A 26725-nucleotide genomic window follows, 5' to 3' on the forward strand; every position below is an offset into this window, starting at 1 on the left:
GGTCACAGCTGGCCCACACTGTAAACCCCCCCCCCCCCGCATTGCTCCCCCGTTACTCCAATCTGAAGGACATGTGCCTGCCTCTCCCCGTGAAGCCCCTGGGCTTATTCAGGTCAGAGTTGGTGCAGCGAGAAAGACAGAGCTGTGGCTCCCAGTGTCAAGATCAATAGGACCCCACACAATACGAGACATCAGGAACCCAGGGAGTGAACACCAGGGAAAGAAGAGCTGGCTCTGAGGGGCTTCCTGGGAGAAATGGAATTGGACAGGCCTCCCCTGCAACCATGACCTGGCACTGCATGGGCATGCGCACTTGCCAGGCAGAGATGGAGGAGGCAACTTTTGGTACTAGAGTGAAGGGGTAAGGGCGCGGGGGAGGAGGCAGGCGTGCTGAATTCTCCCCTTGTTTTGTCATGAGCACTCCCTAACCCTGGCTATACCCTAGCAAAACCACCCCACCCAACAGCAGGGCTACCACAGTTGGTTCTGCTTCTTCCTCTGGGGTGGTGCATAGGAAACCTGGCCAAAAGGATTCACTCTTGCATCACTTGCTGAGCGCCAGATGGGAACCACCCCATGGGCGACATCCAGGGAGTTGATATTCTGAGATCCTTTTGGGGGTCCTGAGCCCCTGGTGGAAGGACCTCTGGCTAAGCCCTCCCCAACTGGCAGCTGGTGACTTGCCTAGCCTTTGCCCCAGTCTCCTGGTTGGGAGGGGTGATCTGGTCCTCAGACAGGAGCTGGTAGTAGCTGCTATGGGACCTTCTGCTGAGACAATCTAGTCCAATGGTCGGCACACCGCGGCTCGCGAGCCACATGTGGTTCTTTGGCCCCTTGAATGTGGCTCTTCCACAAAATATCACGTGTGGGCGTGCACGTACAGTGCGATTGAAACTTCGTGGCCCATGCGCAGAAGTCGGTTTTCAGAAAAGAGATAGATGAAACAAGTATACGAGTGTGGATGGGAGAGTTGGAAGGGGTCGACCTCAGCAAATGTACCTCAATCAGATTGAGGACGTTTTTAGCCAAGGCCAGCGTAGGAATACCCTAATTAACCCTTTGCGGTCATATTAAATTTGGACATGGGTGTCGTACTGGTCGGAATTAATTTCCATTGAAAGAGCAGTGATACAACATGCAAGATTATGAAGGATAAACAAGATTTATTTTTTTTTGGAACTACGTCACTACTAGTAGAATCACTACTAGTAGAATCACTACAAACCTTATCACTTTCTACGTCAGAGTCAGTATTCAAGGTGCCAAAATAAAACTCTTCATCGTGACTTTCAGATTTGCAGTACACTTCTTTTGGTAACTTTCTTTTTGCCATTTTGGAGTATTATTTTGAAATATCTTAACAAGCGAGAATGCCTAATTACAGTTAAATGTAATTTGTAAAGCTTTATTTGAAATTCTGCGAAGTATCTCCGAAGCTTGTCGATTTCTTCACTCTCAAAAGGCGACTGACTCGCCACGGTGTTTTGCATGGCGAGTGTGGAACGACCGCGTTTGTTTATATTGAGTTTCAATATCTCCGATTTTTCGGGGCAATGTTTTGGTTCGTGACAAGGTTGCTTAGACACTTAAGAGCTTTCAGAGAAATTATGAACTGAAACATGAATGAACAGAGTTAAGATTCGTACGGTTCCTTGCTGTGGTGGCTGAGAGCAGACATACGACCGGAACGGTAAAAAAACTTTAGTGGCTGAGAGTAGACAAACGACCGCAAAGGGTTAATAACAATGTACCTACCTATATAGTTTGTTTAAAAAATTTGACTCTCAAAAGGAATTTCAATCGTTGTACTGTTGATATTTGGCTCTGTCGACTAATGAGTTTACCGACCACTGATCTAGTCCTACCAAGATCAAGGGCCATGGTGGAACCTTGAAACTTGTGAGGCAATTGGGAAGCAGAATCCCACTCACAGGCAGGTCCTGCAAAAGGCTCCCTGGGTATTTGAACTTGGGAGTCCCAGACACACTGAAATAGCAGGTGGTTATTTCAAAAAAAGTCTTTAATTGTTCAAAATAGCACAAAACGACATTGCACTATGGTAATATTGTCACGGGGGTTACTCTACAATAGAACGGGCGTACTGTTCTTAGAAACAATAAATCAAAGGGTGCTTGGGACGAGGGACAGGGAAACAATGAAACCAGGCGAATGGGCTCCAAGGTGACTAAACATGACATTTTCCACAGCGAAATATACTATAATACAACAACCGGAGGCCCCAGAAAGGAGCCGGGCGGTGGGGGCATGGGAGGGGAGGGCAGGTGGTCATCAGCCACAGCTGGTCTCCACTGCAGACGGGTTGGCAGGTGGCGCCTGAAGATGGGCAGCTCACTTAGTTGTGTGACTGGCTTGCAAACCTTGCTCCTTACCTGAAGCTTGTGGGTGGGGCAGAAAGCTGGCTCAGTAGCTACTCTGAGCAGAGGCCGAAGCCTGAGTCCCCATAGGACTGCACAGCCTCGGGACAATGCTGCACATTCATAGACCTGGTAGCCAGTGCTGTTAGTCCACCCTTTCCTTGGGCTAAGCCACACGCATGCCCTCTACCTCTGAAAAGTTCCCCTTCATGCCTACCCCACCCTTTCCCTTACCAAGTTGCTTGTGGAGTGGAAGTGGGTGGCTGCAGGAAGCAGTAATTTGAGGGTGTCAGATACTTGAAGCCAGCTACGCCAAGGAGGGAGCCTTGGGGTGGGGTGTGAGGGATGCTGGGAACCCAGGATTAGGAGGATCGTTGGCCGGGGCCTCTGGACTGTCCCCCTCAGAAACCTGCCTTGAGGCTTCACCCATGGAGAGTGAAATTTGACAGCTCACCCTTTCTTCATCCCGGAGGCTTGGGGACAGGCACAGGGGCAGAGGGCAGGGCCAGGAAGAGGAAATTGAGCTGCGCATAAAAAACCAGGTGCACGGGGGAGATATCATGCCTCGTCTGCCCTGGCTGCCCCCAGCTTTTCCTCCAGAAAGATCCCTGCGCCAAGGCTTAGCCAAGGAGAGAAAAGTTAACAAAAAAAAAAAAAAAGAGAGACACATTCTGTACACAGCTAACAACAAAAAAAGGGACAAAACCCCACACGCTAAGGCTAAAATTACAATAAAAATGTTGCCTTCAATTTCAACTTAAAAAAATACAACAAATGCAGCAGTTGGTGATGTGGCCCCTGGCCCCAACCCAGGGGGGCCGAAGCCAGGCTGGGGGGTAGGGGGCTTCTGTAGGCCCCACTGGGAGCCAGGTTTTCACAGAACACTGCTCAGCCCACCATGGGGCCCCTTCTCCCCCTTTCTGTTTCTTTCTTGCCTTCTCTTAAATGGGAAGAGGGAAGGGGAGGAAGTGGGGAAGATAAAAAGGCCTCTGAGAAAATGTATAAGCTTCCCGTGGGATCACGGGCAGAGATGGGCTGGGTAAGTCAAGGGTGGGCTATTAGGTGGCGGGAAATGCAAAGGGAACAAAATAAAATAAATCATACACACACACACCCAGCTCAGGGTGCCCCTGCAAAGCCTCTCTTGCTTCTTGGAGCAGAGGCAGGGTAGGGGGGCTGAGGGGTGTCGTTCCCTGGCTTCATGTCCACTGCCCCTTGGCTGCCTTCTCCAGCCAAGGGTGATCACAAGCAAGAGGCTCCCAGGTTGTGGGGGTGCAGACCTCCACTGCTTTCGCTTCTTTGCTTTAAAGTTTGTTTCCTTCCCTTGGGGTCTCTGGCCTCGGGGGCTCTCAGCCCCCATGGAAGGCCTGGAGAGGAGCAAGTGCGCTGCTTTCACATGCTCACTCTTCTTCCAGACCTGCCTCTGCTTCCTCCCAACAGCAACGGTAAAATGTGCTTTCTTGAGATTATTTTCAAAACAGAGAAAAGGAGAGTGAATGAATGGTGGCCAGTAACTTGGGAGGGTAAAGTGTGAGCGCTCGGGGATGGGATGGCCCGGGAAGGCCCTGGTGGGTGGTGTTCCTGAAGCAGAGGGGGGGGGTCAGGAGAGGAATCCAAGTGCGAGCCAGCTGCCTCTCACTGGCCATCTGCCTTAGATTTCTTTGGAGCGGTTTTCCTGGGAAGATGGGAAGAAAAGGGAAAGAGAAAGTGGTAGTTAGCATGGCTCCTGATGGCACTATATGACTTGCAGGAGGTTGCTGGCTGGTACCCAGTGGGGGTTCATACCCAGTTAAGCCTCCTCCATCATTTAAGAAGTGGAGCCCCCCACCCTCAGTCTCAGAAGGTTCCCCAAACGGGGCTTCCCTCTTACATTTCCGGAGAGGACATGGGCCGCTTGCTGGCTGGCTTGGTGCCAGGGCTGTCTTTACTGGTTTCTGAAAGGAAAACGGAGCAGTGAGCAACACAGTAAGGTGGGTCCAGTAACTTCAGCCACACAGCAGTCCGCAGGCGACCCACCCTGCCCTCAGCCTTTGGCCCTGCAGCAGGACCAGCTGGCCTGCTGGATGTGACGGCCCCTCCCTCTGGTGGGTACATTCCCCATGGTCCTGGCCACGTGTGCCACCCCCCAAGGTGGCCTTGGACTCAGGTTAGAGGCCCTCACTGTCCTCCCTGGTCAGCCTGTGGGAACTGGCTCATACCTTGCCAGGCAGCCTGTGGCCTCCACTCCCCACCCCAACCCTTGTCTAGCCTCACTCTGGACCCTTCTAGTCCTCTCCACCCAGCTCACCTCAAACACCCCTGGGAAGTTTCCCTGTACATCCAGATGAGGCAAGGTGCCCCAAGGGACCCCCATAGCACTCTAGGCCATCACCTGCTCCACATGATGCTTGCTGGGGCTTCCACTCCCCAACCTGCCCCTCCCCAGAGAGTGCCCAAGAAGCCTTATGAATGAATGACACCCACCTTGCAACCACCTCACTTGGGTGGCTGGGCCGTAGCCCTTCTCGTTGCGGGCAGCGATGCGGAAGATGATGGCGGGCTTGGTGGTGTAGTCAATGTGGGCGTTGGAGAGGCTGGACGATTGCACGAGGCAGGAGGGGCTAGGCCCGCAGTACACACGCATGAAGGCCAGCTGGGCGGGGGTGGAGCTCTTGGTCTCACCACTGGCCTGTGAGCTCTGGATAGCCAGGTACACCGAGTACTCAACGATCTTGCCGGAGGTCACAGAGGGTGGCTCCCAGGTGAGGTGAGCACCATCTGGACTCTAGAACCAAAGTGGCATAGGTCAAGCGGTGCTGGCTTTGGCCTGTGAGTTTATCCTGTGCCCTGCCTGTGCTAGGCCACTTCACCACTCCCCGGGCTGACCACCCACCCTACGTCACCACCACTCCTAACACAGCAGGCTGCTTTCACAGAAGAGTTCAGGGAGCGCCAGAGAGATGGCCTCATCTGCCTCCATCTAAACGGTACCCTCATGTAATGGCTAAATCAAATGATCAGGGCCCCGCTGGTATGGGCCAGTGGTTGAGCGTCGACCTATGAACCAGGACTCACTTTGCTGATTTTAATGGCACAGGGGGCCCCTGGGAAACCAGGCAGACATGTCTTAAAGGCTGAAATCTCGCTGAAGGGCCCCCGGCCACAGGCGTTGATCCCAGCGACACGAAACTTGTAGGCCGTGCCTGGCTGCAGTTCATGCTTCTTCAGTTGGTTATAGTCTGGAAGAGTGCCCGAGTCGTCCTGGGAAGTGGCCGGAAAAACGGGAAGAGGAAGAGAAGAAAGGAACATCAACCCCACTGTTAAGAGGGCAGCTCTGGGGACCTGCGAGTCCATGTCGGGGAGAGGAAGGGGGAAAGAGGGTGAAAATGACACCCACTTCCCAACAAGGGGAACACGGAAAAAGGACTGCTGCCCTTGGCTGGCTCCAGGCGGGGAGCTTTAGAAGGCTCCTCAGGGCCCTGTACCAGCCTATGGCCAGGACCCACCCACTCGAGAGCATCAACGCCCGGGCTCACTTACATCAGACGGGGCGGCATCATCTGGTGGCAGGAAATAGTGTGTCACCATGACATTAGTGCCCTTAATAACCCCCACATCAAACCACTGGTTCTCTTTCTTCACGGGGGCTTTGCTGGGCGGGGGTGGCAGCTCTGGCTTCTGGAAGACAGAAAGGGAAGACGTCAGGCCGTTGGACTTTGGGGCCCAGAGGTAGTGACCCCCGAAGCCCCATCACATGAGACTCACCACACCCAGGGACTCAATGCCATTGGCCACCTCAGTCAGGGTAGCAGCAGCCTGTAGCTTAGCGGGACTGGATCCCACAACGGGCTGGGGAGCCACAAACGTGTTGGAAGGAGCCAGGCCTGGGAGAAAAGAAGGTGTTAGCAGGAAAGAGCCCAGAAATTCAGTCTCTACATGGGGGCCCTTCCCTCAGACCAGGCCACCCTCCCAGTCTGTGCATTGGGGGGGGCGCAGATACCCCCCAAAACCTCTCCCCAGTCCACGGAGACCTCTGGGGACAGTACACGTGGCCAAACAGGGCTCTACTCACTCTCAGTGGCTGTGGAGGGCAGTAGGGCCACGGTGCTGGGCACGGCCCCAGCCAGCTCACTGAGGCAGTTGCCCTCGATGGTTGGGTCATTGAGGCTGTCGGCAGGGGCCAGGGCCTCCGTGGGCAGGTGGTGGTGCTGCTGCTGGGCCTGGGCCTCTTGCAGCTGCTGCTGTTGCTGCACCAGGGCGGCCAGTTCTTGCTGCGTCAGCACAATGGGGATGGTGGTGGCCTGGCCCTCCTGGCCTTCACCTGACAGGTGGCTCAGCTCTGCCTGTGTCACAGCTCCTGCCCCCTCGGACGTGTCCATGGCCTCCCCAGTGCCTGCTCCAGAGTGGAGAGAAATACTCCTCAACAGGGACGCCAGCTAGGTGGAGCCCATCCCTGGTTTTCCAATGTCACCTCCTGAGCCCAATCCCCAAGCAACAGAGGCCCTGAAAGCCTGTCCCATTGACCACGCTTCCTGGCCTACCTCTACCTTGCTGTCCTGCAAAGAACCTGCCTGCTTCCTGGGTGCCCAGCCGAGCCCAGCAGCTCCGCCCCCGTCCTCCCCTTTATGTCTGCCTTGCTCCTCCCTGGCAGGAAGCAAGCCTCCTCTTCTCTTGGCTGCCCATCAGCAGGGAGGCTCCAGAACCCTATGTTCTCTCTCTTCCTGAGGGGCCCATCTTCCCTTCACGGCAGTGATATGGACTTGACCTCACACGGAGGGGTGAGCTCTCTGCTCCCTGCACCTACCCATGACAGCCTGTTGCGCAGCCTGCAACACCGCCTGGATGGCCAGGGCCTGGGCTTCCTCTGTGGCCGCAGCCTGGGCAGCTGCTTCGGCAGCAGCAGTCACCGCCAACTCCTCAGGGGTGAGCCCTGTGACCATGAGGGTGGTAGTGCCTGCCTGGGCCTCAGCCATCAGCTCTTGGGGAAGTGACAACTGGTCTACTTCCGACTGGGTGGGCGCAGGTGGCTGGACCACCACAGTGGCCACCATGGCGGAGTTGGCAGACTCCTGGCCCGAAGCGGGGTCCCCTGTACTGCTCAGATCCACAGCGGCCTGGAGCTCAGAGGTCTGTGAAGCTGACAGGACCTCGGCGGACTCCCCCATCAGGGGGGTGGAGGCAGGCTGCAGGAGTTGCTGTGGCGGCAGCTGCTGGCGAGGCCCGGGGGAGGCCTGGAGCTCCTCTGGGGGCTGCAGGATGTCAACAGCAGAGAAGGGCATGTCAGAAGTTTCTGTGTTGGCTATGGTCACTGTTATCGTGGCCGGGATGGGGACTTCGGTGGTCAGAGCCCCTGGGGCAGTTTCAGTCACTGATGAGATCTTCTAGAAAGGGAGAGAAGCCCCTGTCAGAGGGGAGGAGAGGGAGGCCAGAACCAGGCACCCTTCATCTTTCTTTAGAGCCTGGATTCCCACTCACAATGGACCAGCAGAACCCCTTGAAAATGGGCAGCAGTGGCAGGTCACTGAGCAGCAGGAGTTCAGCGAGGGGAGACGACACCTTTGAGACCTGCTGGCCAATGCTAACCCGTCCTCAAGGAAGCCTCCCAGTCTAGTCAGAAAGGGGCACTCAGATGCCCCACCCCCTTGTTGCTCCTCTGGGATATAGTGAACCGACAAGCCATGGCACTGGGGGACTGCTGCCTCTTGCCCTGTTGTGCCAGGAGGTTGCCCTCTCATAATCTGGAGAAAGGACCAAGAGCAACACTGTGCCTGGTACAAGAGTGACACCTAGTGTCCTGCTCTGGAACAGCAAGGCCGCAGGTGCATTGGGCTGCAGGGAGGCAAAAGGGGACCTTCCAGGGGCTCTTACCGGCACAGAGGGGCCGGGGACTGGCGTGGACTGTGTCACGGTGGTCACAGCCCGCGTCAGCGTGGAGGACACAGTCGTTGTGATGGCACTGGAGCTGGTGATGTTCACACTGTCGCCCTGGGTGCTCTCCACCTCTCCTTGGTCACTGGCAGCTGGTGGCGGATCTGAGGGGACAGGCAGAGTTGGATGACAGGGACTCAGCCAGCAGGGGCCGAGGGATGAGGCTGGTTGCCAGGAGCCCCCGGGTCTCGACCCAGCATTGCCACTAAAGGACAGTTGCCAGGACCACCCCCCCGCCCCCAGGTAAACTGAGCCCCACGGAATCTGGGGCTCTGGCTAGAGATCGTTTAGACACCACAGCCCTCACTCTTCGAGCTTGGGGCTCCAGGAGACCACTGACACCAGACTGGCCCGCTGCACTCACCTTGGTTTGAGCTCATGTTGGAGGTGACAGTGGTGGCCGTGTGCGTGGTGCCTGTCTCGTGGGTCTCACAGGGGGGATTGGAGCACACTCTCTGTGTTGGGAAAGGGGTCAGCAGCGAAGTGCTGGCCTGGGAAGCACTGGTGGGCGGTGCTGCCCCCTCCAACCCGGACTCCAGGGTCCTGAGGGGCGGGGTGCTGTCCGGGAGCAGGGCACCTACGCTGACTGACATGGTGGTGCCGGTGGAAGTGGTCTGGTGCGTCTCACAGGGGCGGCTGGCAGGAGGCTGCTGCCCCCCCTCGGGCTGGCCTGCACCCCCACCGGAGGTGGCGGTGGTGGGTGTATGGGTTGTGCCTGTCTCGTGGGTCTCGCATGGTGGGTTGGAGCAGACCCGCTGGGCATTGCCTGCATTCGAGGTAGTGGCCGTGTTGGTGGTACCCGTCTCGTGGGTCTCACATGGTGGATTGGAGCAGACCTGGGTCACGGTGGCCGAGGAGCACAGCAGTGCCTCCAGGCCTGTCACAGTCACAGCGGCACTAGATGAGCTCTCGTATGCAGGCGTGGGGATCCCCCGCAGCTCGCCAGACTCCCCAGCACCCATGCTGGAGCGGGCTGTGGTAGGGGTGTTGGTTGTGTGGGTGTGCTGTGCCTCCGGCTGGCACCCCATGGATACCAACTGACCTAGGTCGGTGATGGGGCTGTCCTTGCTGCTGGGGCCCAGCCTGACTTGGCGAGTTGTAGAGGCCAACTGCACAAAAGCAGGGCTATGGCCTGCAGCTTCCAGGGCCCGGCTTGATGCAAGGAGCGGGCTGTCTGAGCGCGAGGTCCCAGTAGCCATCACAGTCATGGTGGTGCTCGTCGCGCTGGTCTGGCGAGTTTGGCATGAAGACTTGAAACCCTGGGCTCCCTCCAGTGTCCCGGTGGGCACGCTGATCCGCACCACAGGGATGGTGGCGGCCACGCAGGCATGCCGGGTGCCTTGCTGCTGGCCGGCACCGATGCTCGACATGGCAGTGGTGGCGGTGCTGGTGGTGCCCGTCTCATGGGTCTCACAGGGCGGGTTGGAGCAGCCAAGCTGCCCAGCCATGTTGGAGGTGGCAGTGGTGGCCGTGTTGGTGGTGCCCGTCTCGTGGGTCTCACAGGGTGGGTTGGAGCAGACGCGAACCACGCTGCCGTTCTGCTGCCCCACGGTCGAGGTCACGAGAGAAGCAGCTGCATCAGGCCTGTCACAGACAAACTGCACCTGGTTCGGCTGGGGGTGCCCTCCCATGTTAGCAACAACAGTGGTGGTGGCGGTGTTGGTGGTGCCTGTCTCGTGGGTCTCGCAGGGCGGGTTGGAGCACACCAGCGTCACGGTGCCAGGCTGCACATCACCCTGGCCAGAATCGGCAATGGTGACGGTGGCTGTGGGCTGCTCTGTAGTAGGTGAGGCCAGAATGGACACAGGGAGGTCGTGCACAGGCTGGGCCTCAACCCCGCTGGGTGCCGTGATCAGAGTCACCTGAGTAGGCTGGGAGACAGGCTAGAAAGACACCAGACAGGAAGAGTTAGTGCCCCAACTTCCCATTTGCTTGCCCCTCCCAATGTCCTAGTTGTCCCCCACACCAGCTGGGACGATAGACTCGGCTCCTGCTCACCCTCTCATCCCAAGACACTGACTTGCTCAGGGACCAAGGAAGAGGGAGGTATCGTTTCGCCTCAAGGGCCACAGGGCCTGGGAAGGGGCTTGGGGGCAGCCGAGGAAGGGCCCTGGTGGGGCCAACCCTGGTTAGGGAAGGAACCCCATTGACCCCGCACCCCACAGATGCCAGCAACAGACGCTTCACCAAGTCCAGGAATTATGCTTAAAACATATGAAGAGAAGGAAAATGCTCTATGTGTGTGAAGGTAAATGATCCCATCGTCTATAATATCACAAGAAAGAAAAACCTAGCGTTCAAAACTACAAACCACTGAAATACGTCTCAACACAAAAGACTACTAGTGATTAAGAATTATTTGGCAACAGGGAACACATCCCATGGATGCTACATGTATGAGGAAGAAAGAGAACCTGGTGCACACAGAGGCAGACAGATGGGAGACTAGACACACTCAGGCTGATCTCATGTGTCCCCCAGCACTCACGGACAGGCACCCACAGCCCTCATGCACCCCGTCCCTTACCTGCATCGTGATGGTGGGTGTGGTAAGACTTCCAGCCCCCGTCAGCGTGGTCTGAGCAGCAGACACAGTGATGGCAGTGGGATTGATCACTTGGCTTGAGAGGGTGGCAATGGTGCCCAAGGTGGTGATGGGTGTGGCCAGGGAGGCACTGGTACTGTGGCCCCCAGCTCCCGCAAGGCTGGTGGAAACGGTGCCAGTCATTGTGCCTAAAGTTGTGACGCCTAAAGGCAGGGAGGCAGGATGGAGATGAGGCCTGCTGCTGGTACTTCCTTTCCAGCAGTTTCTCAACCTGGACGGGGCTGGGGGCACTGGGAACTCTAGAGTGCCCCCAACAGGAACAGAAGACTCCAGAGAGAGCACCTGCACCCTCCCCCAAGCCTCCGATGGGAGGTGGACCCAGAAAGAATATGGAAAACAGCTACACACCTGTGGTGCCCTTCACAACCAGTGTGGTGACTGCCGGCTTGACAGCAGAGACAGTGACAGGGGTGACCAGGCGGACGCCCCCCATGGGCACGGTGCGAAGAATGGTGCCTGGCTGTCCAGGGGCCCCCTTTAGCACCACCTAGAACGCCAGGGAAACCACCCCAATATCACTCATAGGTTGGCTGGATCCCATGCAGCCCCCTTCCAGGACCCTCAGGACATGTGGCCTGCTCAGGTCCTAGACTGAACAGTGGAGTGAAGAAGGCCAGGCACACCTCACCTGGGTCACTCCTTGCTGCCCGTGGCCAGTGGCAATTTTGGGGACAGCAGTGATGATTTTCGCAGGTGTTCCAGTTCCTGAAGTCATAACCTTGGTGGTGATAATGGTGATGGGGGACTTGATGCCAGGACTGCTTGTCACACCTACACAGGAGAGGGGCTTCAGGCTGGGCTCCCGAGGCCCCACCAGTGCCCGCTCCCACGTCCCATTTCCAGCAGTTACTCTTGATGCCCCTCACTTAAAATGATGGAGTACCACCCTAGCTCAGTGGCTAGAGCGAACTGAAGGGTCCCGGGTTCAATTCCGGTCAAGGGCATGCACCTCAGTTGCAGGCTCAATCCCCAGGCCTGGTTGGGGTGCGGGAAACAACCAATCAATTGATGTGTCTCTCTCATATTGATGTTTCTCTCTGTCTCTCTCTCTCCCTCTCCCTTCCACTCTCTCTAAAAATCAATGGGAAAATGTTCTCAGGTGAGGGTTAACAAAAAAGACCACTAAAACAATAAGTGCCAATTAAAGCCACACTCTGATACCTCCCTACAAACCTTAAGCAAAAGGCAAGGAGAGGGCGGAGAAGAGGAAAAAAACCAAATAGAAACCAAGAGCACGGCAGAGCCTGGCCTCTATGCCTATCTGGCATTAGCCTCCTGGAAGTCCGTTGCCCATGCGCTGGGGGAGACCCCTACCTGTAGCGCCTGCCTGGGTGATAATGGCCGACATGGGGATGGTCTTGATGATAGTGGTCGTGCCAGGCTTGGTGGTGCTGGGCGACACGCTGCTGATGCCCAGGATGGTGGGCTTACTCCCAGCCCCACTGGCCTGCGTGGTAGTGATGATGGTGGTGGGCTTGCCATCTGCTGAGGTCACCAGCTTCAGGATGGTCCCGGCTGGCAGGGGCCCTTTGGTCTGCAAGGGAAAACAGTTGGAGGCGAAGGTGGACCGACGTCAGTGCCAGGACGGAAAGTCTGGTCTGGCTACTCTCCACCGCGGCCCAAGCAGCTCTGGGACTATTCTGGCCCGTGGGTGACAGGCCGAGCAGTAGAACTTTCTGAGCAACACGTACTCAGGGGATTGTCTCTAGGCAGGGATGCAAGTTCTACTTGCTGGAGTTGCAGAGGCTTGGCCCCACGCGCTCACCTGGATGATCTGAGTCACTGGGCCCGTAGACGCCTGGCCTGTAACTGCGGAAGTCTGAACTGGTTTAGTCTGGACCACTGACATCACTTTGCCCAGATTGGAAATCTACACAGCAAAAGAGGGAGCAGAAAGTTATCTGGAAACCAATCAAGGGCACTGCCTGGCCTGGGGCTCTCCTGGAATGGGCCCAGGGCAGTGCTACAGCCTGGCTGCTGCCACATGCAGCGGGCTGCCACTCACCAGAGCACTGCCTCCTGGGACAGAGATGGGGCTCTTCACCAGGGTGATGGTCTTGGTGACCCCGCCCACAACTGTAGTCACCACCTGGGCTTGCTGGGCCACAGTCACAGTCCCGGACTTGTGCACCGTGATGATGGGGCGAGTGGATGTGTTGGCAGCGGAGGAGACGGATGTCCCCACCTGGGCGGCTGCAGTCTTCAGCATCCGAGTGGCTGGGTTGCTCACCTGGGGGCGGGGGAGGAGAAAGATGGGTGATGGGTGGGATGTCCTGGCAGGCCTGTAGCTCAGGCTCACCTCCCGACTCCTCTTCCCCTTCTCCCCCCAGACTGAAGAGCTCTGTGTGGTTGACTGAACAACCACAGGTCTAGCCTAGGGCTTCACATCCCTAAGAGTGAAAGCTTAGTCCAGGGTCCATGGCATGCACCAATTACAGATCAACAGCCTCTGTGGGTTGGGCTAAAGCCCTGGAGAAGTGACAACTGTCAGATCATATCATTGCCTAGAAGTCTCCGGCCCTAAGGCTGTTGGTTCAAAACCAGGCCCAGGGGATGCTCACCATGACTGGCGAGGAAGCCACCTTGACAGTGGCCGGGAGGGTGGTAGTACCAGGTGTCACGGCCACGGTCTTGACGATGGTGGTGCCTGCTGGGACACTCAGCACAGTTGGCGCCGAGGAAGGAGGAATCTTCTGGGTGGCGGCGGCTGCAGCGGCCAACGCAGCCATGCCACTCATCTGTGGGTTGCTGCCGATCACCTGTGGTAGGCATGAAAGCGTGAACCAGAGGGCTGGGACCTAGGCTCTCTGCCCCAGACTTCACCAGGGAGCCTCCTTCCTGCCCAGGGCTCCTCTCAAATCTGGGCTCCTACCACCGAGCAGGCACAGTGATCCCAAGGCAGGAGTCTGTCAGCAGCTCTGGATCTTCTCCTAAGTCCAGAGTCAGAAACAGCTCCCTCTTTATGGGCCTGGGCCAACCAACCCGCCTCCCCTTAGACTCTTCCCTCAGGTTTCAGAACAAGAAAGTCCACATTCAAAAGGCCCCAGATGGCAGGAGGTCCTTCTGAGGCATCAACTTGGTAATTAATATTAACTTGGCAATGCAACCTCTTCAGTGCTTCACAGGTGAGAAAGGCCCAGGATGAATGGTGCTGGGAACTGGTGCGATTCTAACCCAGTCAGGGCACTGTCAATCACTGGGAAGTCCCGCCCCACCTAGTCCAGTCTCACAATGGCTCCTCACCGTCCCCTGAGCGCTCTGGGATGGCACAACCATTCGCACGCCTGCAGGAAGGGAGGTCACGGTGACAGGGGCTTTCCCGGCTTGGCTAGCGGGTCGCATGGTGACCAAGGGGGTTCCCGTTGTAGCCTGAGGACCAGTCACTTTGAGAACAGCAGGAACACCTGACGACAGAAGGAGGCGGCCATCAGCAGAGCCCCCCAGCTCCTCTGCTGGGCCCTTTAGCATTTAGACATGAACTGCTAGTGCTTCATGTCTGCTCCTTCCAAACACCCTCAAAGTGACAGTCCCCAAAGGAGGGACCGAGTTTGCCCCCCAACCCTCAACCCCACCACTCAATTGCGAGCCTGCACTGACGACTGCCAGGCATGCTGCTTGGCAGCCCTTACCCAGGAGCGCACTCTCCCAGTGGCCAGTCCCAGCCCTCAAGTGCTTGGTGCCCAGCTCACCTTGTGTCCTGGTTGCAGCGGGCACGGAAATTGAGCTTCCTGGCACTGGTGGCAACACCTGGATGGTGGTGGTGGTAGGGGGCGCGGCGGCAGCCTGGGGCAGGAGTGTGATGCCTACTTGGGTCAGCGGCTGCACAGCAGGTGCGGCTGCTGCGGGGGCAGGGCTCTTGGGGGGGTTGGCAGGCACGGACGGGACTGGATTGGGTGTGGGGGAGGTGGCAGTTGCAGCCGTGGCAGGAATGTCATATTTCTGGAGCTGTAGAAGGTAACTGTCGGCAGTTGCCACTGCCCCCCAGCTCACCTCCAGGGAGTTGGTGTTGGCGCGTACCAGCTGTACCCGGGCTGGAGGCGGTGGCTTTTCTGTAAGAGGGCACAGCCAGGGCAGGGAGAAGGGGGAGGCAGAGGCTTCAGGAGTGAGCATGGCAGGCTATGCCCTCAGGCTGAGCTCCACTGTAGAGGCCCTAGGGCTGCCTCTCCCCGTTGGCCTTACCTGTTTCCAGGTACCAGAGGTCCTTGCAGCAGACCTGGTTGTTCCAGGCCTTTCGGTAGCCATCACGCCCACTCCATATGTACAGGCGGGTGTTGATGGCCACGGCACAGTGGCCAGCTCGGGCTCGGGGAATATTGTCCTCCAGTGTGTCCATCAGGATGGTCTCCCAGGCCATGGTATCTGGGGAGAGCGGGAGGCGGCAGTCAGCAGGGGGCAAAAGAACCCACATCCCTACTGGCCCTTTGGCCTTTTGCTGGCAGGGATGGGGAATTAAAGCCAAGAAGGCATCAAAGATTATTAAGTTACAAAAGAACACACCCCAAAACAACTCTGCTCAGCAGAGACCCTAACGAAGAAAATGATAAGCCACAAACTACACACTGAGAAAACTACTTGAAACGCACAGACAAAGGTTTCACATCAAACTACACAGGAGCCTGTAGAAAGAGACAGGCGAAGAGAATGCAAGTCATGGAAAAGGCAGCGGATCTAAGAAAAATGAAGTACAACGTTCAACATGGGAGAGGTGCAAACTTAGCCCCTAAGGTGCCCAGCAGTTTGATTTCAGTGCCTGCCGCAGCTGCGGCTCAAGGTGAACCGGGGCATGGGGCTGGCACAGGGGGAGATTTAATCACTTATCAGACTTGGTGAAGAGCAAATGGTTTGACAGTTGCTAGGCACTGCTAGAGGTGTCTATGTGGGTACAGGGCAGCTTGGCAACATCCCTTTGGCAGCAAAGGGATGCTGAAGTTTTTTACCCTTCAAATACACTTGCACGTGGATAGTTCTAAATACACAGTGCAAGGATACTCACGGAGCGGCGTCTGTGCAAGTCCCGACCCCAGGCTAGCAATTCAAAAGAATGAGGCCGCTTGGCGTATGGGGACGGGATGGTCTCCGAGATGGAGTGAATGGAGGACAGGTGCAGCTCTGAGTAGAGCAGGCTGTCATTTGGTTTCTAGAGGAACCTATAGGCATGCTGGGATATACAGAAGAGTCCCTGCAGGGTGGGTAAGAACCTACCAAAGTGTCTGCATCTGAGAAGCAGAACGGGAAGCTCTGCACCCTGAGGCTTTGTACTTCTGTACGTTGGACCTTGTGTAGAAGAGCCTATTCAACAAATTCAAAGAACAGGGTCCCACCGAGCGCTCTGACCAGTGGCTACTGCTCATGGATTCTAGAGGCCTGAGCCTTAGCTTTGCTCCCTGCACACCCCACACAGCGTCGGGGACGAGGAGGGCCAGCTCCCCGCAGCCCTCCGTAGGCCACTCTGAGCCCCAGGAGGCCATACCCAGGTTGAGACAAGCCAGTGTATTGGTGCACTTCCACTCCTTCTCGTGTGTGGCCACTTTGACGTCATCCATGACGAGAGGCACCCAGCCACCAAACACGTACATTCTGGGACAAGGGAGGCAAGAGTAGGAGACGATTGTAGAGGAGGTGCCAACCTGGAGGCCACCTCTTCCATCCAGAAAGTTCTATATACACTTGGTCCCCTAGCTCTCCCCAGGAGAGCCCCCTAGGACACATGAAGCTCTCGATGTGGCCGTCTTCTGCTTGGTGGCTCAGCCCTCCCAAGAACTGTGTCACCTCCACTACAAGGAACCACTGCTCAGCTCATCTCGGTCCCCATCATTCTTCCATTCCCTTTGGGACCTCGGTATGGACAAAGGCACTCAGCTGCTTATATGTGGAGAGTCTAGAACAGTGCATGCCCCTCTACCCTGTGTCTTCTCTTGGTCCTCCAGGGCGGGGTGGTAATGAAAACACAGGGCTGTTGAATGCCAGCCCAGCCAGAAAGAGGCCTCCTCAGAATTGCTGGACAAAACTGCGGGCCTTTGGGGGCCAGGGATGAGGGCTGGTGTGACGGGAAGAGCAATGGCTAGCTACTCACTTGTTGCCTATGGTTGTGGCCGAGTGGAGACTTCGAGGAAGAGGTGCCACTCCGCTGAGACTGGGCTTATTCCACGTCAGAGTCTCTGCAGAGCAACGGAGAAAGGAGGGTTACCCACACAAGGAAAGACATATGCCCTTGACGCAGAGGAAGTTCCCTGGCCTCAGGGAAGGCTCTGGAAAGTGGGTGCCAACCCAGGTCCAAGAATCCAATGCCTGGGCCCCCTACAGCCCACGGGAGGCCCTTGGATCAGCTTCTGGCATTTCTCAAGCTGTGTTAGCCCATCCTGGCAATTGGCATCTCTCAGAAGATCTGCTATGGGCAGGCACTGCTCTCGAGGTTAGAGTAGGAGTAGAGAGCACAAGACACGCCACTGGGCGTCCTACTCTCCAAAGAACATGTTCATACCCACACCACCTCTACTATCTACAGAAGCAGAGTGCTGCTGGGAGTTTCGCTAATGAAAAAAGTGTTTCTAGCCCGGCTGGTGTTGCTCAGTTGTTGCACATCGACCTATGAACCAGGAGGTCACAGACTGATTCCTGGTCAGAGCACATGCCCGGGTTGCAGGCGCGATCCCCAGTGTGGGGCATGCAGGAGGCAGCCAATCAGTGATTCTCTCTCATCATTGATGTTTCTCTCTCCCTCCCTCTCCCTTCCTCTCCCTTCCTCTCTGACACCAATAAAAATACATTAAAAACAACAACAACACACTATTGTTTCTTTTGGGCACCCACGCTGATCGAATCTATCCTCCAAAGCTATGTTGCCAGCCACCTCCTCTCCTCAGCTTTCTTCAGGTCAAAAACCCACACTTCTTTCTACCACTCCAGACACCCCACCTGCTTACCAGCCTAAGTAGCCCCCAGAGGTCTCCCGGGCTCAAGACCCCTCTTAACTCGGACAGACCAATGTGCACTGCTCCTGGTACAGGCTGAGCACTGATGAATCAGCAGGGACTAATGCTATCTAATCTAGACAATTCCATTTTGGAAAGGCCCCGACCCCCGCCGTTGGTCTCCTATAAGCAGACCAACTCAGCCTTGTTCTTTCTGAAAAAACGCCACAATCTCGGGGCAGATACGATAACCCTGAACAGGGTACTGCCTGCCCTCACCCTCCCATGAAAAGGAGCCAAGCAGGACACTCCTCCTCCCTGCGGACCCCACGCTGGCTGCACAGCAGACCAGCTTTGCTCTGAGGCTACTGGAGAGGCCACACCCACATCTTACCAATATCTAGGGTCCAGAGGTCCCCCAGGCGGCAGCCGCTCATCCCTCCGTAGATCACCAGCTTGGACTTCTTGTTGTCTTTCTCAGTGTAGACCACAGCAGTGTGCGACTCCCGCGGTGGGGGCAGGACACCATAAGTGATGGGGATGTCCCAGGCCACCACTCCGGAGCCTGGCCGTAATTCCAGGATGTATAAGTCATTCAGGTACCTGGAGAAGAAAGGTCAGCTATGGCAAGCTGTGCCAGATGGCTCACTGGCTTCTCTGAGTGAACCGAGGCTTCCTTGGGAGACAAAGGGAGCCATGGTCACATGACCAAGTTCTTCTACCCTTGTCCCCAAAGAGGGGCTGCCAGAAGTTCCTAAGGATGAACTTGAGGCCAAGAAGAGCAGTAGGACAGGGCATGCTGGGGTGGGCTGCCCTGCACACAGAGCTGGGCATTATACTAGGGCCTCTGGCATGGTATTACCTCCAGACTTTAGAAAGGCCCTTGGCCACCAGCCTTGGAAAATAAAAATAACCATCACTAACCCTACAGGCAGCAGAAGTCTGAGAAAGTGCTGGCTCTAAACTGGGTCCTAGGTGCCGAGCCGGCATGGCTCAGTGGTTGAGCACTGACTTATGAACCAGGAGGTCATGGTTCGATTTCCAATCAGGGCACTTGCCTGGGTTGTAGGCTCGATCCCCAGTGTCGGGTGTGCAGGAGGCAGTCGATCAATGACTCTTAACATGATGTTTCTATCTCTCCCTCCCTCTTCTCTGAAATCAGTATGTATTTTAAGAAATAATAAAATAAAATAAACTGGGTCCAAGCCGTAGGAACCAGCCCAAGGCTAGGGAGGTGTCTACCTCCTGGCTAGGCCCTTCTTCCCCAGGGCCTCCTCCTCTGGGCTGGAGACCTCAGTGCCCAAAAACTCCTTACATGGCATCTAGTGCCACCCTCTCCTTGCACAAAGGAGAGAGACTTGGCATGGTGGGGCTGGCTGGCACGTGGGATTCCACATGAAGAGGACACAGCCTCACCTCGGAATGTTGTTCTTGGGGTCCTCGCTATCGTTGGCCAAACCCCCAAACAGGTAGCATTTGTTGCCCACAAGAGAGAAGCTGTGCCCAAGCCGAGGACATGGAGGGGGCCCGTTTTTGGGTGTCTTTGCTTTGAGTCTCTTCCACTCCCACCGACTTGCCTGCAAAATCAAGACTCGGTGATTGAGTTGGGGATGAGCCCGCCTTCTGAGCCCAAGCTATTTGTCATGTCAGGAGGAGCTGGCCAGCCCTCTTCCCCCCATCATTCTTGCTTTACTGCCCCATCCCACCCTCCCCCCACCCCACCCCCCAGCCACAACTGTAAGGAGTACATCAAGGGCCATTACCTGGAGCTCGTAGAGGTCATTGCTGTACTTCCCATACTCTACCATTCCACCAAACACCAGCAGGCGAGTCCCGTCACACACAAAGCCATAGGCTGCACACCCAGGGGGGATGTCCCCTCTCACAGCTGGGATGAACCACTGGTTGGTTGCTGGTGAACAAAGGAAGCAGATGTCAGAATGACCCGGGAACTCCCAGAACCAGAGTCCTCGCCTCTCTTACTCCCCAAATCTACTGGCCTATAGAATATGGTCCAAGAAAGCAGGGGCTGAGACAGCACCTCTATTTCCAAGGCTATGGCACTTTCTCCCTTCAGCATTCAAGTGCCAGCACTCTACCTCAGCTATCTTCTAAGCCTCTTGACTTCAGAGGCCACCTGAAAGCAGCCTGCTTCGCATCAAGTTTGCCTTAATAAAGCCGGAAGTCACTGACCAAGATAATTCATCAGCTTCTGGGAACGTGGCCACCGACTTCCTTCCCCTACCGCTCGGTGGGTCATCAGAAAGAAACTTTTAACACCCAGAATACTCTCTCGGTGGCCCCAGGCTCCTCCTCCTGGGGGCCCATGACTGCACCTTTAGGTGGCTGAAAGAGCAACCGGTACTGGTTGGTGTCCCCCCCCCCCCATCCTTGCAGGTGCGGGGCACCCAAGGGAAGCCAATCAAGGCAGCGTGGCCTGTGGGGGTGGGGCACAAGGCCACACAAGAACAATCTCTGCTGGCGTCTCCTGGGTAATGGTCCACATCCACCTTCTCCCGTGCCATGCCCACAGCCCTCCAGAACACCTTCAAAAGCCAGAGTTGGCAGCAGTAGCATAAGCTGTGGCACCTAACAGTCTCTGCCGGCCACAGAAGCTTCCCCAAAGCCCATCACCTCTAGCTGGGGGTAGGCTCAGGAGGCCACCAAGGAAGAGGATGACAGTGAAGCCAGGCAGCAGAGAACTCATGGACATGGACAACAGTGTGGTGATTGGGGGGTGGCGGGGGAGAGGTAGAGGGAGATGGGTGGAGGTGGAAGAAGGCATAGAAGGGATAAATGGTGATGGGGAAAAAAGTCCGGCCAACATGGCTCAGTGGTTGAGCATCGACCTATGAGCCAGGAGGTAAATCCTCAAACTGGGGGTCAATCTCAACCCTGTTTGCTTCCATGTCCCTAAATCTGTTTTGGTCAACATGAGCAAGCAAAGGGATTGGGATATGGATGTAAACATAGCACCCATTGGGATCTGACTGGTGTAGACTGCCTTTGTCAGGCGCAGACGGAGCAACCATAGCCCTAGACCAGGGGTGGGCAAACTTTTTGACTCGAGGGCCACAATGGGTTCTTAAACTGGGCCGGAGGGCCGGAACAAAAGCATGGATGGAGTGTTTGTGTGAACTAATATAAATTCAAAGTAAACATCATTACATAAAAGGGTACGGCTGCCCTAGACACTACAGCGGGATTTCCTGATAAAAATCTTGCCAAACTACCATCACTTAAAGAAGACTATGAGTCTAGCCGGCATGGCTCAGTGGTTGAGCGTCGATCTATGAATCTGGAGGTCACAGTTCAGTTCATGGAGGTTGTGGGCTCAATCCCCAGTGGGGGGGGGGGGGCGTGCAAGCAGCAGCCGATCAATAATTCTGTCTCATTGATGTTTCTATCTCTCTCCCTTCCTCTGTGAAATCAGTAACAATATATTTTTTAAAAAAAAGACTATCAAAGATCAACTCCAGTTAAGAACTAAGAACAAGCTGTGACATTAAGATAACATTTTGTCTTTGACCACTGTCTTTTCAAAGGGCCAGTGTTTATGTCCTCCTGGCAGGTCACAAAGTATTACAAGTTGACTTTATTTTGTAAAAAATCTGAGTTAGAAACAAAGGTGCTAGATCTTCACTGTAACTGGCCTCTATAATTCATATAAAATGTATTGTTTTCCTATTCCTTGTTCCTTTTCTGGTAACTTTCAGATTTAGTTTTCTTTTGTTATATAAAATATTGGCTACAGATTTTATTACCCATGATAAGAAAGGACATATTGTTATGTATTTATATTTTGCCATGTACTGAACTAAATAAAAATGACAGGGGAAAAATAAAATGATAAATAAAAGCACAGCTGGACCTCCTGAGACAGTTACAGCCCTTCAGGTCACTCCCCACCACCCAACTCTACAGGTTGGTGTGGAAGAGGCTGCCCGTCCCCCCTCTGTGGTTTAGCTGAGTCACGGGGATTTTAGGATGCCTAGCACCAATCCTCCTCTCCCCTCCTCTGCCATGTTTCTAGCAGAGGTGCAATGCCGTACTGCCTGCCATGCGCATGCGCCCAGACCCAGGTCCCGGCTCACTGCCTTGCTCTCATTCCTTGTGCACATACACACCAAGAAAAGCCAGCAGCTCCCCATGCCGAGGCAGACCGCCCTGCATGAATGGTCCCTGAAAGGGATCTCATCCAAGTTAGTGGGATAAAAGCTGACAGAAATCACTGAGATCATCTCAGCCAACATCCCTTAATTGATAAAGGGACAGAACCCAGGAGGGGAAGTAACTTACCTGAGGTCACAGAGCGAAAGAGACACAGACAAGAACCTTGTTACTTAAAGGGATCACTAGATGCCCACCTCAGGGCCCCATGAACAGGGAGCCATCAGCCACCTTTGCTCACCTGAACACCCTTGTGGCTATGGGTTCATGGACCAGGGCTGGGACAAAGCTACATGGCAAAGGAAATCAGCCCACCGCTTTCCCAACACACTGACCACCGACCCAGCTGCCAGATTAGAAGTAACCCGGATGCCCTAAGAGCTAACAATGACCAGCACATTCTATGGTGCCCAAGAAGTCCCAATCTTGTTCTAGAACACTCCAGGTAGGGCAGTGTTCAGGTATGAAGTTGTGAACTGCCTCTCTTCGTTTCATCCCCAGCCCCAGTTCAGCCCCTGAGGTGGCACAAGCAACCGTCTCTTAAACAAGACAGCTGCTCGTAGTCACCCCTTAATACTATTACCTCTAGCTCATCGAGTGGGGAGTGTCGTGCAACCTAATCTTTGGGTCTCTCTTTCTTGATATGCTCTGGTTTTGTCCCTGCTCTCAGCTGGGAGGGGGCTTTGAGGAAGGGAGGCCATCTACACCTGCGACCCTTCATGGGATGGCCAGAAATACGATTCCACCCTCTCTCTCCTCAACAAGCCTGAAACCCCAGCTTCTGTGTTTTATCAGTTCCCCCACCCCTTTCCATGTTGTGCCAACTCTGTCTTCAGTTGCTGCTGCCCCGTCAGCCTCTACAGCCTCTATGCATCACCACCTAGAGATCCAACCCCCCACAGCGGGTAGATCGTCCAGCCGCACCAGCTGCCTTTTTGTTCGCTGTCACGCTGAGGCACTTCCTGTGTGGCAGCCACGGTGCCGGGTGCTGAGAGGCACAGAGGAGACAGCTCGCGGACTCAGACTCCCAATCTAGCAGGGAAGCTGCCATGTCCTCCTCCCACCATAGGAAGAGCAGCCAAGAAAGAGGTTTGCAGGGGTGATGATTGGCGGGGGAGAGTGGGAGGTGGGGGCTTCTCAGAAGAGGGGACCACTGGAGCTAGGCCTCGAAGGCCGAAAGGGATTTCCCGACACATGAAACTAACAGGGCCAATCAGGAAGTGACTGCAAGAGCCATGTGGGGAGAGGGCCCAGAATGGAGGGGGAACAGATTTGAGACGAGCTTGGTTCAGCGACTAATTAGCTACAGGGACAGAGGAACTGGGAAGCGTCTCCAAGGTGGTGGTCTCTGTGAAGGAAGAGACAGTCTAACGGTCTCCGTAAAGGTCTGTACTCCTGCCAAACTCCACAAGCAGCTGGCGGGGTGACCCTGGACCTGTCACTTCCCTTCTTGGCCCCCAATTTCCTCATGTGAAAAAACAAGGAAGTTTTACTAGATATTTTCCAAGGCTCCTTCCAGTTGAAACAGTTGGCAGACCTTAAAGAACCACTGAGGCCAACCAGCCTTGGGTGGCTCCTTTGGCAAACGGCCATGTCCTCCCCTCACCAGGTCCCACTCCACCCTGTCAGCATCAGGTCTTCTGATTAATCCGCTTTGCTGGGCTGAAATAAAATTCCCCGAGGTCAAGGACGGCTACCCTAAGACCTCCCAAAAGCCAGTCAAGTGTCCCACAGCTGCTGTAGTGACTGTCGAAGAGGAAGAACAGACACTTTCTCACACACCTGCCACTCCTCATTCCCTTGTCACATCCCCCCCCCCCTTTGTTGAGCTAACCAAACCAGCAAAGTGCCTAGCACCTCCTGAATGCACCCCCTGGAGTCTTTTATCTTAGCAACAGAGAACGCTGGCAGCTCAGCGAGTCTCTGAGCTCTCATCCAGTAGAAGGAAAAGTGCAAGAGAAACCTCAGGACAATATGCTGACCTCATTTAAAACAAAGGAAAGGTGCCCGGCCGGTGTGGTTCAGTGGTTGAGTGTTGACCTATGAACCCAATCAGGGCACGTGCCTGGGTTGTGGGCTCGATCCCCAGTGTGGGGCATGCAGGAGGCAGCCGATCGATGATTCTCATCATTGATGTTTCTCTCTCCCTCTCTGAAATTAATAAAAATGTATTTTAAAATAACAACAAAGGTAAGCAGGAGGGCAGCTGTGGAAGCAGCAGCCAAGGATGAGGGGCATCTGGGCCACACTGGTGGGGGGGGGGGCAACACCAAGCCCCATCTTTCCAGAGGACATAAGAACCTTGCAGCTACAGGAAAGGCCAGAGATCTCTGCACCATTATTTGAGTTATGTTATTTGACCGTATCTGTCAGAGCATAAACACTCAGAAGTAGGGTCGCTCTCGTGGGAAGTCACCTAAGGAGTTGACTAGGGCAGTATGCAAAGTGCTCCCCTGGAGGAATCGGGGTGCAGCCCTTCTGGAGGGCTGGCTATGCCCGACTACCCAACATATCCTTACAGGCTGGGGATGAATCAAGGCTGAAGCCACCAGTTCATTATAATAAACTAACGAATATGCAGAGGCCCCAGGAAGAAGTGGACTTTGGAGTTGAGTTGATGCTAATTAGGCCCCTGCCCTACTTTCTAAAATGGTATTTCCCTGCCAAGGAGCCTGCTCCAGGCCTTGGGAGAATCAAGTTGATCCAAGGAGCTGAGGTTCTGCTCAGGGCAACGGCCTCTCTAAAAACAGCCCTACCCCTCAGCCTTACCTTACTGGGCTAATTGCTGCCACCAGCAGCTGTCTGAGCTGGCACGGAGCACCACCAACCAGCCTGGCCTCGCTGGAGGCAACAGGTGCTGAGACCCGGAATGCAAAGGGTCACTGCAACCCACCAGCCTCTGAAAGTCAACTTGGTCAGTTGGGGGCAAAAACCTACAAGGTTCAGAGAAAACTGCACTCTGCCTGGGCTGGGGGGGGGGGGGAGCAGGGGGGAGGGGGAAGCACCCAACCAAGAACCCAGCTCTAACCGTTGCCACTCCAACTTCTCCCTCCGGCTGCCAGCTCTCCACCCCAGGGCAACCTCAAAGCTGGAGGGGGTGCCTCAACTCAAGGACCCTATACTTCTAGAGCCTGGGGGGAGGATGGATCTAGAGCACAAGGAGTTTTGCTAGATATGATAGCAAGACGAAAAGAGCTGGTAGATGGCCCTGGCCATGTCCCACCGGAACCCATCTACCTTCGGCTGCAGAGGGGAGCTCGCTAAAAGATATTGTCTGACGTAGGGGAGGGGGGCTTTCCCCTGCCCATCCAAGCCTTGGTCCCTCAGGCTCTCACCCAGAACACAACAGACACAGGCCCAATGTTCCCAGTGACAACGCCTCAAGCCCCTCCTTACGAGCAAGGGGAGGTGCTACGGGCCAGCAGCCATTCAATAGCCCACTCAGAATGAGGCAATAGGCGTGCAAATCAGGCCAAGTGGCCACCGTGGGGAGGGGGCTGCAGGAGGATGCAGCCAGGCCTTAGAGACCCAGCAAGGACACCAGGCAAAAGGCTGAAAGCCAGCCTCAGGCCAGCATACCCAAAGAGAGAAGCCCAGTCCAGTGTTCTTTCGGCCACCCAATCCCGCACTCCCCGCCGCCGCACTCCCGCCCCCGCCCCCGCCCGCCATAAAACTAGGCCTTGGGTTTGGGGGAAGCATGAACATGGGCAGGTAACCTCTTTCAACCTTAGGAAGAGGAGAGTCAGGTAAGGGACCACCTGAGCCCGCTGCGGGATCACTGGAATTCATCTTACATCGGAGGATCGAGAAAACCGGCAATTTGAAGACAAACATTGCAGAAGTGAATGCCAAGCTGGAGGCGGCAATGCTGCCTGATCTGTGGTTCCCCAAGGCTCCTGCACCATCTCAGGGAGGTTACCCACCAAACACACAAGCCCCCCACCCCCGCCCAAATCGGGATTAGGCTGCTGGATTATGCCCCTTTTCTCGAGACAGAACTCATCTGTAATCTAGAAGTTGTCATCTCTCCCGAATGAGCACTAGGGATGAATAGCTGAGCAGGCGCAGGAGGAAGGAGGGAGGGAAGGAGGGGGTGGGAATCAGCCTGCACCAAAGGGACGCATCCGCCAGCCCGCTCGCCCGGGTAACGGTGTATGTCTGAAGTCACCACCGCTGGCGACGCCCCCGCACCAGCCGGACTAGACGGTTCCTCTTCAATAATGAAAGCACCCCTCAAACACAGGAATCAGGGGGTGTAAGGACGGGGGAAAGAGCAGAGAAACGAGGCAGAGCAAAGGGTTGTGGAGGGAAGAAAGCAGGATCAGCGTGGAAGGAGAGCAATGGGAGAAGGGGGAGAAAAAGGAGGGGAAGAGAGAGAAGAGAGGAGTGGGAAAAGGAAGGAGACAGTGCTGAGGAAGTGATGGATGGAGGGAAGGAGAGGAGATGAAGGGACGGAAAAAGGAGGGAAAGGGAATAGATGGAAGGAGGGAAAGATCCCAGGACCCGGCGGGCTTTTTGCACTCACCCGTGTTGTACACGTGCAGTTCATCCACTATCCCCTCGTTGCCACCGCCGAACACCACGATGAGCTCCTTGATGGCCACGGCGCGGTGGCCGTGACGGGGTCGGGGCACTGGACCCGACCAGCCTACCACTCGCTTCCAGCGGGGCTGCAGGAGCACCGCTGCAGAGTTGGCGGGCGACACGGCCGAAGCCATAATTCCGGGAAAGGGCGAGATAGGAAAAAGTCACAGAGC

At 55.6% G+C, this 26725-nt stretch overlaps 1 protein-coding gene across 3 annotated transcripts; it reads right to left on the bottom strand.

Moving 5' to 3' along the window:
* Positions 1-1151: 1151 nt before the first annotated feature.
* Positions 1152-26686, bottom strand: HCFC1 (host cell factor C1; the record flags this gene model as incomplete). 3 transcript variants are annotated; one of them, XM_081115000.1, is made up of 26 exons in its annotated part: positions 1152-4050; positions 4246-4309; positions 4839-5139; positions 5430-5615; positions 5895-6032; positions 6120-6238; positions 6427-6747; positions 7159-7603; positions 8223-8386; positions 8647-10165; positions 10810-11030; positions 11236-11374; positions 11516-11658; positions 12202-12421; positions 12653-12757; positions 12893-13117; positions 13449-13646; positions 14131-14291; positions 14577-14936; positions 15067-15246; positions 16358-16464; positions 16961-17045; positions 18193-18401; positions 19215-19375; positions 19562-19710; positions 26494-26686. In XM_081115000.1, the coding sequence occupies 26 exons, from the start codon at positions 26684-26686 to the stop codon at positions 4011-4013; spliced, it is 6153 nt and encodes a 2050-aa protein (XP_080971126.1). In that variant the 3' UTR covers positions 1152-4010. The 3 variants fall into 3 exon arrangements, with proteins under 3 accessions (XP_080971126.1, XP_080971125.1, XP_080971124.1); XM_081114999.1 differs by having other exon boundaries at positions 7159-7735; XM_081114998.1 differs by having other exon boundaries at positions 6427-6750; positions 7159-7735.
* Positions 26687-26725: the final 39 nt, after the last annotated feature.

Source organism: Myotis nattereri, assembly GCF_964212035.1.
Source record: "Myotis nattereri genome assembly, chromosome: X".
Taxonomy (NCBI): domain Eukaryota; kingdom Metazoa; phylum Chordata; class Mammalia; order Chiroptera; family Vespertilionidae; genus Myotis; species Myotis nattereri.